Raw genomic sequence first — 12,286 nt, 5'->3', positions numbered from 1 at the left:
CTTCCCGTCTATCAGCAGTTTTCCTCATTTCTAAAAAACACAGAAGCTTTAATTTGACCAAACCATAGAAGAAGAAAGCAGACTTTACCATGAAGACCCTCAGAGTGGATCAGTAGAATATCAGCCAGACGTCTGCAGGTTAGTGGCAAGAAAACTTTCACATCACAAACATCAGCAATAAACTAAAACATGGTGACTTACTGTAATCGTTGTAGTTTACATTCTGGATTCTGTAGGAAACCACAGAACTCCTTCACTCCAGAATCTGTCAGGTTGTTGTTGCTCAGGTTTAGTTCAGTCAGATGTGAGGGGTTAAAGGTCAGAGCTGAGGCCAGAGAAGAACAGCTGATCTCTGACAAACTGCAGTAATTCAATCTGAATAAAGAATAAAAGATGTGAGCTGAAGCCAACAGGATGCAGGTTAACCAGTCCAACAGAACCAGTTAAAGAGTCTCATGAATATTAATGCCAACATGCTGCTGCTTCAATTGCAGGTTTTAGTCAGAAAAATTATTCCAGGTCTGATCAAAGTACTGAAGCATCAATTATTGGTTATAGATTTGTTCCTGACAGACAGGAGGTTAGAAATGACAAAATTAAATAAAGATAAAATGAAATACATTTAAATCTCCCATTAATTCAATAAATGCATCATAAAATTATTAAAAACACTTAAAAATATCACAAAGTTATTTAATACATTAATAATTGAATATATAATGAAATAATGAAATATTCAGTTAAATAATTAGATGTCCAATAAAATCTACCTTTAGAAATGAATTTAAATAATAAAATGTTCTTTAATGCAGCGGTTCCCAAAGTGTGGGGCGCGCCCCCTAATGGAGGCTCAGTGCCATTGCAGGGGGGCAGGAAGCGTTATGGATGAAAAAATAAACTGTTACACAAAAGTGTTTGACTGTAAAGATGGTTTGTAGTTTGTTTTGTTTCAACCTGAAGTGAGAAATAAACTTCAGTGGAGTTTGAAAACTAAATGTGTGTTTAGGTTTATGTCTGGTTGAACAATGTGAGTCCAGTTGATACTTTTTTATTTTGGGGGATTTTATTGTGATCCATAGGGGGGCAGAAAATCTTTGGGAGCCACTGATTTAAAGAAATGTTTCATTTTAAATATTTTAAGTGTTTCCCTGTATTGATTTATTTCATGGCTGCTGTCTGAGCATCTTGTCATTAAATCATTTCAAACCCATCACCCTCAGTGGGCGGGGCTAACATTAATCCTGTCTAATCATTGGTTGGTTCTGTTGTTGGTTTGTGTTCCAACATGGCGGCTCTGTTCATGCAGAACCTGAATGACCTCTGACCTGAACTGGTGAGACATTTTAGAGCAGGGGTGGGCACTCCTGGTCCTCGAGGGCCGGTGTCCTGCAACTCTTAGATGTCTCCCTGGTTCAACACACCTGAATCCAACAGCTGAATCTCCTCCTAAGTGCAGTCAAGTTCTATTTCATCCCTACTGACCGCCAGAGGCGGTGCTTCAAGCACTGAATGATCATTCTTGCGCATGCGCAGGTCGAGTACTAATGACAACAAAGTCACCTGTGACCTGCCGGGGACCCACGTGACTCTATATAGTCACGTGGCACCCGGCAATCAATCCCTTTTGTTCTTCTCGCGCGCAGGTGTGTTGAGGACAGGTGTGTGGTCGTGTGAAGCCGGTTGCTTCTGTGTATACCACTAATTTCCTAGCTGCTTGTTGCTGGTAGCCCCGTGACCGGGTTTGGTCGGAGCTGCGGGTAAGTCTCGCCCTCCAGGGGCTGCACAAGCTGCTTTCACCTTACCAGATCCGCGGTGACTGGTAAGTTTTTGTTCTTTTCTCAGCAGTAGTTTACTGTTCGCTTTGATTTGCCTCTTTTGTGGCTCTTTTGTCTCACAGTAGCGTTTCTGCTCGCGCTGAGTTTTCAGTTTGTTTATCTACACTCACCAGTAGCGTTTCTGCTCGCGTTGAGTTCTTCTACAGTTGTTTATCTACACTCCCCAGTAGCGTTTTCTGCTCGCGTTGAGTTCTTCTACAGTTGTTTATCTACACTCACCAGTAGCGTTTCTGCTCGCGTTGAGTTCTTCTACAGTTGTTTATCTACACTCCCCAGTAGCGTTTTCTGCTCGGGCTGAGTCCATTTTACTTTGCTGTTGTTTATCTGACTCACCAGTGGCGTCTCTGCTCGTGCTGAGTTCATCTTTGGTTGATTATCGATTTGCTAGTGGCGTTCTGCTCATGCTGAGTTTGGAACCTCTACGGGGGGTTTTCTGCAACGGAGTCGCCGGTAGCGTTTTCTGCTCGTGTTGACTTCTGTTGGTGGCAGGCTAATCACGCCTTTCAGCGGTATGATGCTAGATAATTTATGCTGCTCGTCCTGTCTGGCTCCACTTCAGCCCGACGACGGACATGACTTGTGTCCCTCCTGCCTCGGTGTGGAACATCTCCGGGAGGCGCTGTCAGATAACGCTTGCCCCAACTGTTGCGTCATGCCCCGGTCAGTCAGACTGGATCGGTTGGCTGCGCTGGAGCAGCCTACCGACTGGGCGGGCGCTGCGCCGCGTACTCATTTGCCGATGGGGAAAGCGATGTGCAAACGGTCTACTGTGGCTGCACCTTCGGTACCGACAAAACGAGCCAGACGGACCGATGCAGGGAGGTTGTCCACGAGAGTGGATCATCTCACTACTGAACTGGCCCAAATGAAAGCCCTCCTCCAGTCCTTTCAGACTGCTGATGATCGCGGCCCGGCTCTCCCTTCCGAGCAGGATGAAATGTCAGTCAACGCCGATGATGCTGTTTCTGTGGCGGCCTCTGGCACCCATTTCTGTGAGGACCTGCCGGAGCTGGGCTCCGGGGCCTCTGGGTCGGACTCCATTGCCTCCCAGGAGGATACGGCGGAATCTGTGACATCCGCTATTAGAACGGCTCTTGCCCGTTTACAGATTAGTGTTCCTCAGGCCCAGCCTACGGCTTCCAGCGCCTTCTTTAAGCGCAGTAGGTCAGAGACTGCCTTTATGGTTCCTCCCTCGGCGGAGTACGTGCGGGAACTCCATGCTTGCTGGTCAGACACCAAGGCGCTTTCGCGTCTGACGACGGATGGCAGGGTCCTGGCAGCTATGCTGGAGGCCCCCAAGGTTGGCTTGGGGCAGATGCCAGCGGTGGAACCGGGCATTGCCTCTCTTATTATCCCACCTGATGAGGCTTTGCGGTCCAATGCCCGTTGTCCGCGTCCTCAGTGCCGTATTACCGATGACCTTCTCTGCAAGGCCTATGACTCTGGGGCCCGCATGGGCCGGATTGGGAACTCTCTATCCCATCTTATGCTGGCCCTGTCTTCCTCCTTGGAATCTGTTCCACTGGATCATGCCACGCAAGGCCTGGTTGATGCATCTCTGCAGGCCTTTGCTCTTATGTCGAGGGAACTTGGACGCACACTATCCACACTGGTTCACGCTCGCCGCCAAGTCTGGTTGGCGCAGTCACCACTTACTGAGCCTTGTAGGAGGACCCTCCGGGCCCTGCCTGTGGTTCCGGGGGAACTTTTTGGTTCTGCGGCACTGGACGCCTTGGACCGTACAGCTCAGGCTTCTAGAACGAGGCAACAGCTGGCAGGGCTTCACAGACGTGATCGCCAGCCAGTCAGCACCTGGGCGGCTGCGGGTCCTTCACGGAGGTCCTCAGGGCCTTCTCCTTCTTCCACTGAGCCCCAGGGGCTGGTACCAGGTCAGAGATCGGTCCAGAGACCTGCTCCAGATCGGAGAAACAGGGCTCGAGACCAAGCTGGGACGAGGTCCTTTCATCCCTTTCGAGCCGCGCAGTCTGGCCGACGTCCTCCCGGGCCTTCGAAGGGCCGGGGGGCCCGCAGATGATGCCTTAGGGCCGGCGGTCGGTTATTTTTCCCCGGGTCAGCTCAGCTTCTGGGCTGCCCACACCCCGGACTTGTGGGTGTTGTCCACCCTGTCCCGGGGGTACCGTCTTCAATTCCGCCGCCGGCCACCTATCCCTGGCCGGGTCAGGATGACTGCGATCTGCGACCCGGTGAAGGCACAGGCACTGAACCAAGAAATCTGCACCTTGCTGGCCAAGGGTGCTATAGTGCCTGTGGACCCCCTGCTGGATCCAGGGGGCTTTTATTCCATGTATTTTCTGGTTCCGAAGAAGACCGGGGGCCTGCGTCCAGTCTTGGACCTCAGAGGCCTGAATGTGTACTTGAAGGTCATGCCCTTTCATATGCTGACCACCAAGGAAGTGTTGCAGGCGATTTCCCCAGGCGATTGGTTCACTTCCGTAGATCTCAGGGATGCTTATTTTCACATCCCAATCGCTCCGCCCCATTGGCGGTTTCTTCGTTTTGCTTTTCAGGGGAGGCATTTCCAGTTCAGGGTCCTCCCGTTCGGACTTTCACTGTCTCCCAGGGTGTTCACCCGATGTGTTGCGGCGGCCCTCTCTCCTCTGCAGGCACAAGGATTGAGGATCCTCCCATATCTGGACGACTGGCTCATTTGTGCCGCGACACAGGACCAGGCGGTTCGGGATACTCGGTTAGTGCTCCATCATGTGGGATGCTTGGGCTTGCAGGTGAACATGGAGAAAAGCACTCTGACTCCCTCACAGGAGACTGTCTTCCTGGGCATTGCCATGGATTCCATCTCAATGGCTGCTTGCCCGTCACCCCAGCGGGTGGACAGTATATTGAGCATGCTCCCGGAATTCGGGCGCGGCATGGCACCGCCTCTTGTGCGGTATCTTCGACTTTTGGGCATGCTCACAGCTGCGTCTGCCGTAGTGCCCTTGGGGCTGCTGTCATTGCGGCCCCTCCAGATGTGGTTGAACAGCTTGAATCTGGATCCCGCACGGTACACTCATCGTCTCCGCAGACTTCGGGTGGGGCCTCAGTGTCTTCAGTCTCTGTCCCAATGGAGGGTGAGGTTGTTTATGACCACAGGGGTCCCGCTCGGTTCCCTCCCGTGTCGTCGGGAAGTTGTGTTTACGGATGCATCCTCCACGGGCTGGGGTGCGACTTGGCGGGGTCAAATGGCACAGGGGACATGGTCCCGGCGGCTGAGCAGGGAACACATCAATGTCCTAGAGTTACAGGCTGTCTTTCTGGCTCTTCAGAGCTTTCTTCCAGGCTTGCAGGGGAAGCATGTGCTGGTGAGGTCAGACAACACCACAGTGGTTTTTCACATCAACCACCAGGGGGGAACCAGGTCAAGGAAACTGTTGTGCTTGACTCGACGGCTTCTGACCTGGGCAGCTCCATGCATAGCCAGCCTCAGAGCAGCCTACATACCAGGGCCGGAGAATGTGCCGGCAGATTTTCTATCCCGTCGGAAGCCGCTTCCAGGGGAGTGGAAGCTTCACCAAGAGGTAGTGGAGCGCATCTGGACGGTCTTTGGCAGGGCGGCCGTGGACCTCTTTGCCTCAAGGGACGCATTTCACTGTCCCCTTTGGTTCTCATTGGACAACACCAGCCCTCTGGGCCGCGATGCCCTGGCACACGACTGGCCCCGGGCCCTCCTTTATGCCTTTCCGCCATTCGGCCTCCTTTTTCAGACTCTCCTCAGGGTGCGTCAGGAGGGGCACAGGGTTCTGCTGGTGGCCCCCTACTGGCCAGCAAGGACTTGGTTTCCTCTACTGTGCGAGCTCAGCTCCGGCTCGCCAATGCGTCTCCCCTCCAGGAGAGATCTTCTTTCCCAGGTGGGGGGTCAGATTTTGCACCCCGAACCGGACCGGCTCCAGCTCTGGATTTGGCCCCTGCAGGGCCGGGGTCCACCTTCTCAAGATACCCTGGGTCCATAGGGCATACGATGGCTAATGCATGGGCACCGTCCACGCGAGCTGTCTATGCTAACAAGTGGACGGTCTTTGCGACCTGGTGCCGTGATAGGGGGCAGGACCCGGTGCAGTGTTCAGTTTCGGACATCCTGACCTTCCTGCAGGCATTGCTGGATCAAGGACGGTCTCCATCTACCTTAAAGGTGTATGTGGCTGCCATTTCCTGTTGGCATGTTGGGCTGAATGGTTTTTCTGTGGGCCGAGACAAAGAGGTTGTACTGTTTTTAAGGGGTGCTCGGCGTTTGCACCCACCCAACCGCCCTGTGGCACCGGCCTGGGACCTTTCTCTTGTGCTTGAGGCTCTTCGGTCCCTCCCATTTGAGCCCCTGGCATCGGCAGACCTCAAATGGCTCTCACTAAAGACGGCGTTCCTTTTAGCTATGGTTTCTGCAAAACGTGTGGGGGAATTACAGGCTCTCTCGATAGCCGAGCCCTGCTGCCGGTGGAATCCTGATGGCTCGGGTGTTACACTGTGGTCTGACGTTGCATTTATTCCTAAGGTATCACTGGCGGCTGGCAGTACCCAGCCGCTCCATCTTGCTCGGCTTGACACCGGGAGCCCCTCTGAACCACTGTGTCCTGTTCGTGCCCTTGAGACGTATATCGATGCCACGGCATCCTTCCGAAAGACTAATAGCCTTTTTGTTTGCTACGCTGGCTCACGGAAAGGGCAGGCACTTTCCAAGCAGCGACTTGCACACTGGGTTGTGGATTTGATCTCCAAGGCTTATGCCTTGCAGGACCGGCCACTGCCGGCGGGAGTGAAGTGCCACTCTACACGGGGCATGTCGACGTCGTTTGCTGCCATGACTGGGGTGCCATTGGATGTTATATGCCGTGCGGCCTCCTGGAAATCACCTAGTACCTTTACTCGGTTCTACAGGGTGAATGTGGCTGCGCCCCATCCGCTTCAAGGAATTTTGGAGCAGCATGCCTCTACATCACATTAGGTGGGTGGTGTAGTCGCTGTTCCTTGTTGCTGATTCCTCGTGACCTTGTTGATATGAGTCATCCAGTGCTTGAAGCACCGCCTCTGGCGGTCAGTAGGGATGAAATAGAACGAAAGTTACTACCGTAACTACGGTTCTATGAATCCCGGATGACCGCCAGAGTGCTTGGTCCCTCGGAATCTCTGCTTTCGCGAGAAGATTGAGGGATTGATTGCCGGGTGCCACGTGACTATATAGAGTCACGTGGGTCCCCGGCAGGTCACAGGTGACTTTGTTGTCATTAGTACTCGACCTGCGCATGCGCAAGAATGATCATTCAGTGCTTGAAGCACCGCCTCTGGCGGTCATCCGGGATTCATAGAACCGTAGTTACGGTAGTAACTTTCGTTCTCCAGAGTCCTGTTAACGACCTCATTATTTGACTCAGGTGTGTTGAAGTAGAGATGCATCTAAAAGTTGCAGGACACCGGCCCTCGAGGACCAGGAGTGCCCACCCCTGTTTTAGAGCGAGCTAGAGACACAGAGGCTGGAGCTGCTCAGCCAGTTTGTAGCAGATCAATTAGAAAGTTGATCAAAGTCATTGGAGTTATTTATAGACTCAAACCAAGACATCGACTCCAGACTGATTGGAAAGTTTTCCACCACAACGTCAAACACCTGGACCAGGTGGTGCACCATGTTCTGTGACCACAGGGGGCGATAGCGAGCATTTATCTACATGAACATCTTGAAGACAAACAAGAGCAATCAGAATATGATGGGTCACAGAATTTGGTAAAACACCTGTGATGGGGGTCAGCTGCTGTTCATGGCTTGTTTCATAATATATTCAATTATTTAGTGGAAAATTTAATCGTTTATTGGCATTATGGCACATTTAATTTATTAAAGGGAGATTTACAAATATGTATTTCATGGCATATTTATTATTTTAATTTTGCCACCTTTAAGCCTCCATAGCTTCCAGAAGCTGATGTTAAAATTAAAAACATTCAAATAAATGACATGAATACATAACATTTTATTATTCCTCTTAATAGTTTTTATTTCTAAAGAAAGAAAATCAATCAGTAAATGTGAAGTTGGAGCTGCAGATGCAGCCTCAGCTCTTTGCTCGCCCTTATTCTGGGGATTTTGGTGATTTTCCATTTCCTGTTTCCTCCCTGCAGCCACTTTTACATGAGAGCAGCTCTTAACCATCTGGACTGATCTCTGGTCACGACTTCACATCAGAAATATCAGCAATAAATTAAGACTCTGTTTCTTACTCTAATTGTTGTATTCTGCATCCAGTCTGTAGAATATCACAGATCTCCTTCATTCCATCATCTCCCAGGTTGTAGTTGCCTCTCAGCTTCAGTCCAGTCAGAGGTGAGGGGTCGGAGTTCAGAGCTGAGGCCGGATCATCACAGCTGATCTTTGACAACCAGCAGTGGCTAAATCTGAATAAAGAATAAAAGATGAGAGCTGAAGCCAACAGTCCAACAGAACCAGTTAAAGCAGCCATTCTTAACCACAGGGCCACAGTTGGGCCACCATCGCCACCTAGAGGGCTGCAAGAAACCCCAGGTTTTTACCTGTGGGCAGTGGTGGAATAAAGTTTACAGAAATCATAGATGTTGCCGTCAGAATCCAGGCTCTTAGTTTCCACCACCAGGTGGCAGTAGTGTGCCAGCCAGTTGTTAAACACGCTCTAATAAGCTTGTTTAGCAACAATAAGCCAGTAACGTTCGGTACTGGATAAATATTTAATGGAGAATCTTTCCATCTCTAGTGCTGAGGGCTGAGAAACTCCTCTTCCTGATCACAACCTGGGAATCAGGATTCACATTCTGGCTTCAACAAAGATCAAACCTGAAACACTGAGAGCTGCTGGAGGCTCTGAGAGCCGTGAACCCATCACACCCAGACTGGACCCCATCAGTCCCAGAGGCCTGAGGGTCTCACTAGGAGGAGAATCACATGGACAACAGTAGTTTGTCAGAAGATAAACTGTTGGGACTTTATTTGTCACAGGTCTGGAGGAGAGCTGCTGGCTCTGGCTGCTGCAGGTTAAAATTCATCTGCACATTATGAGGCTTTACCTTTTATTGGCACTTTACATTATTTTATAAAATATGTTTGATTTCAAAATTATTTATTTTAATGGATTTATTTTTGAGCATATAATTTAATTCATTTCCACATTTTCTCCAGGTTTTTGAATCTTGAGCCATTGTAGAAATAAAAAAGGAGAACATTTCTGCCAAAAACCTCAGAAGTTTTTTAGAACAAACAACGAAATTAATGAACTTTAAGTGAAAAACTTTACTGAAAGAAATCTGAAATTAATCTCAGACATTTTCTGGAAAAAATATGTAAATTTCTGAGTTTCAAAAGTAAAAAAATGTTCAAAATTTTCAATATCAAATTCTGATTGATATTCAGCTGCAATTTTTATGCAGTTTAGTTAATAGTCAACTAGTTGAACTGCAAATCCAGATCCCAACATACATAAAGATGAACGTATCTAACTTTATCTCACAGTAACAAAGAACTAAATAAACAATCAGTGACTGTGGACCGAATAACTTCTGAAATTAAACGACTTCACTTAAATGATGACGCTTCACCTGCGGCTCACAACTTCCTCCTGGTGGCATCTAGAGGAGAAATCTACGCTAGTCGGATCCGTCTGATCCAACCGATTAACTTTAATTATCCAAGACTGAATTAAACCCAACATATTTAATGATGATTGTTCTGCTTTAGTCCACCATTTGAGTCAGCAGGAAAACTTCTCCTGGTTTTGTCTTTTGTTCATCCTCCCCAGTCTTGAGGGATCAACTGAACTCAGGAAGCTTTGAACCCTGAGTGCGGTCTGGGTCAGGGTTCGGGATTTTACAAGGATTTTTCTGTGTGGTTTTGCTTCCCTGAAACCGACTGATGTTCGGCCGTGACATCTGCAGAGACCGAAGGAAGGCAACGTCTTCCAGCTCCATGTCTGAACATCTGCAGCTAACAATAGTCCCAGTGTTAGCAACTTAGCATCTTTCTTCAGACACTTGGGGACATTTCAGACAAAACATATGAATCGACCACAAATGGAAGGTCAGTCAAAAAATAATAACTTGGTAATTGGATAGGAAACTGCAATCAATGCAGACCTAATAATTTCACTATAAGTAAAGCCTGGTGGGCTGCCAGGCTTATAATACACTGGAGGAAACCCTGATTTAGAAATAGTTTCTCTGATGTCTGAAGAAAATGAACCAGGGAATTTCAGGATGAGGCTGCAGATGCAGCTTCATCTCTTTGCTCTTTGTTTTTCTGTTTCCTGTTTCCACCGTGCAGCCACTTTAACATGAGAGCAGCTCTTAAACATCAGTATTGATCTCTGGTCAGAACTTTCACATCACAAACATCAGCAATAAACTAAAACATGGTGACTTACTGTAATCGTTGTAGTTTACATTCTGGATTCTGTAGAAAACCACAGAACTCCTTCACTGCAGAATCTTTCAGGTTGTTTCCTCTCAGGTCCAGTTCAGTCAGATGTTGGTTGGACTTCAGAGCTGAGGCCAGAGAAGAACAGCTGATCTCTGACAACCTGCATTTCCTCAATCTGAATAAAGAACAAAAGATGTGAGCTGAAGCCAACAGGATGCAGGTTAACCAGTCCAACAGAACCAGTTAAAGAGTCTCATGAGACTTGCTGCTACTTCAATAGCTAATTGCTAATAGCTCTAATGGCGCTAAGCTAGCTTAGCTTGGCACGCTGTATCATGAAGCTTTTTTCCGTCGGCTTGCTCCGTTATTTTTCAGGAAATTTCCTTCATGATCTTCAGTATTAGACAACATTAATCTCTCAGTGTCACATTTCTGCTTCTCACTAGAGGTGGGCGGATCGATCCCAATATTGATAATATTGATACCAATGCTGGTATTGATACTGAAGGATACTCAGGTAAAAACATCGATACTCAAGCTTTTTTTCTCTCCTGCACCAACCGACTGCTGTGATTCATCAAAGTCTGCTCTATCTGTAAGAGCAGAGCTGCGTCACACAGAACGGAGCAGCGCCCCCTGCTGGCGTCTTTTGTTGTTGCACCTTCATGTGGCTCAGCAGCAGCTAAACAGGGGAGAACTTATTCTTTCTTTATTTCTACTCCATTTATTTCATTTTCACTTATTGTTTCTGTTTTGGTTAAAGCCAGAAGTCACTGAATAAAATACATTTCTTATTCTTATTATTATTTTCTTGTATTGTTTGAATTGTAAAAGCAGAGAACAGATTTGAAACTGTTTACAATATTTGTTGTGGTGAGTTAATTTTCTTGTATTGTGGTTTGTCAGCCCTCTAGAGGATTTTGTTGTCACTGTTCAATAGTTGGCCAAAGTCTATCCTACGTCTTTCGGATCATTTGGATCTATGAAACTTAAACATGAAAAAGTATCTGTATCGGCAACACTGGCCCTGTATTTATGTGGTATCAGATCGATACCACAATTCACAGTAGGCCTGTCACGATAAACAATAAATCAATTAATCGCACGATAAATGAGAGTTATCAACCTGATTTTAATTTATCGGCTTTATCGTTTCTTACAGCCTTTTTCTCTTTCTGTTGATGACACTGGATGAAAAAGGACCAACTCCGGTTCTCTCCACTGACCTCTGACCTCATTTCCTCAGTGTAAAGCCCAGCGCAGACTAAACGATCATTTTCAAAACCTGACAGACCAAACATTAGCCGACAGAAATCCTAGGTATAACGGTTCCATCGGTTCGTTCCTGCCGTGTGGTGTCCAACAATGGGCACAAAATAATGGCTACAAGTTCAGTGAACTAATTTTAAAACCAGGCATTAATCAATGCTTTACTACAATCTACCTGCAATGCATGTGGCTAGTGTCAGCGTAAAGTCCTGACTGAATGAAAAATCATTAGAACCTGTTTATGTCACGTTAACGAAGAACAGCTGAAAAGTTACCGGGTTTATCAACTGCGGTAGCAATTTCGCTCCAACTCCTCCTCTTGTCATTTCTATATTCTTTGCACAAAATGTTGAATAAACATTAATGTTATTTCCATGTATCATCTCCAATGTCAGCTGGACTTCGGGTTGCGCCTGTCAGCTGTTTGGGATTCCCCTCCGTAATTTCCCCTCAGAAAACACTGAGGAGAATCCTCACTTTCTGATTGGCTGCCTGTCACATTCAACAGGCTGCGTTAAGATCCCAGTGGGGAAAACCCTGATTTAGATCGGAGACGATCTACCATAACACACCACACAATCTTAGAAAGACCAACGATCTAAGATTGTCATAAGGGGAAAAATAGGAGCAAAAATCATGTAGTGTGAATTATTGCATCAGGAAGTCAATGTGCCCGTCTTCTCTATTTAAATCTAATTATTACTGAAGGGCAACATAATATACAGACTTCATAATCTGCACTCTTTAGGTTGAATGCAGTATTTATTTACACTTTGGCTTTATGTTGTTTAGTTTTTAT

At 47.5% G+C, this 12,286-nt stretch overlaps 1 protein-coding gene across 1 annotated transcript in view; it reads right to left on the bottom strand.

Annotated features, from left to right (window-relative positions):
• LOC102218825 overlaps window positions 1-12,286 on the bottom strand; it is a 78,656-nt gene that overhangs the window by 51,557 nt on the left and 14,813 nt on the right. Inside the window, exons 4-6 of the mRNA XM_023326819.1 lie at window positions 10,223-10,393; window positions 8,058-8,231; window positions 202-375 (exon numbers count right to left, since the gene is read on the bottom strand). Coding sequence (XP_023182587.1) covers window positions 202-375; window positions 8,058-8,231; window positions 10,223-10,393 — 519 coding nt within the window. The remainder of the gene's footprint in view (window positions 1-201; window positions 376-8,057; window positions 8,232-10,222; window positions 10,394-12,286) is intronic.

This window comes from Xiphophorus maculatus, chromosome 21 (genome assembly GCF_002775205.1).
Source record: "Xiphophorus maculatus strain JP 163 A chromosome 21, X_maculatus-5.0-male, whole genome shotgun sequence".
Taxonomy (NCBI): Eukaryota; Metazoa; Chordata; class Actinopteri; order Cyprinodontiformes; family Poeciliidae; genus Xiphophorus; species Xiphophorus maculatus.
Note: the sequence above shows the minus strand (reverse complement) of the source record. Positions and strands in the feature narration are given on the sequence as shown.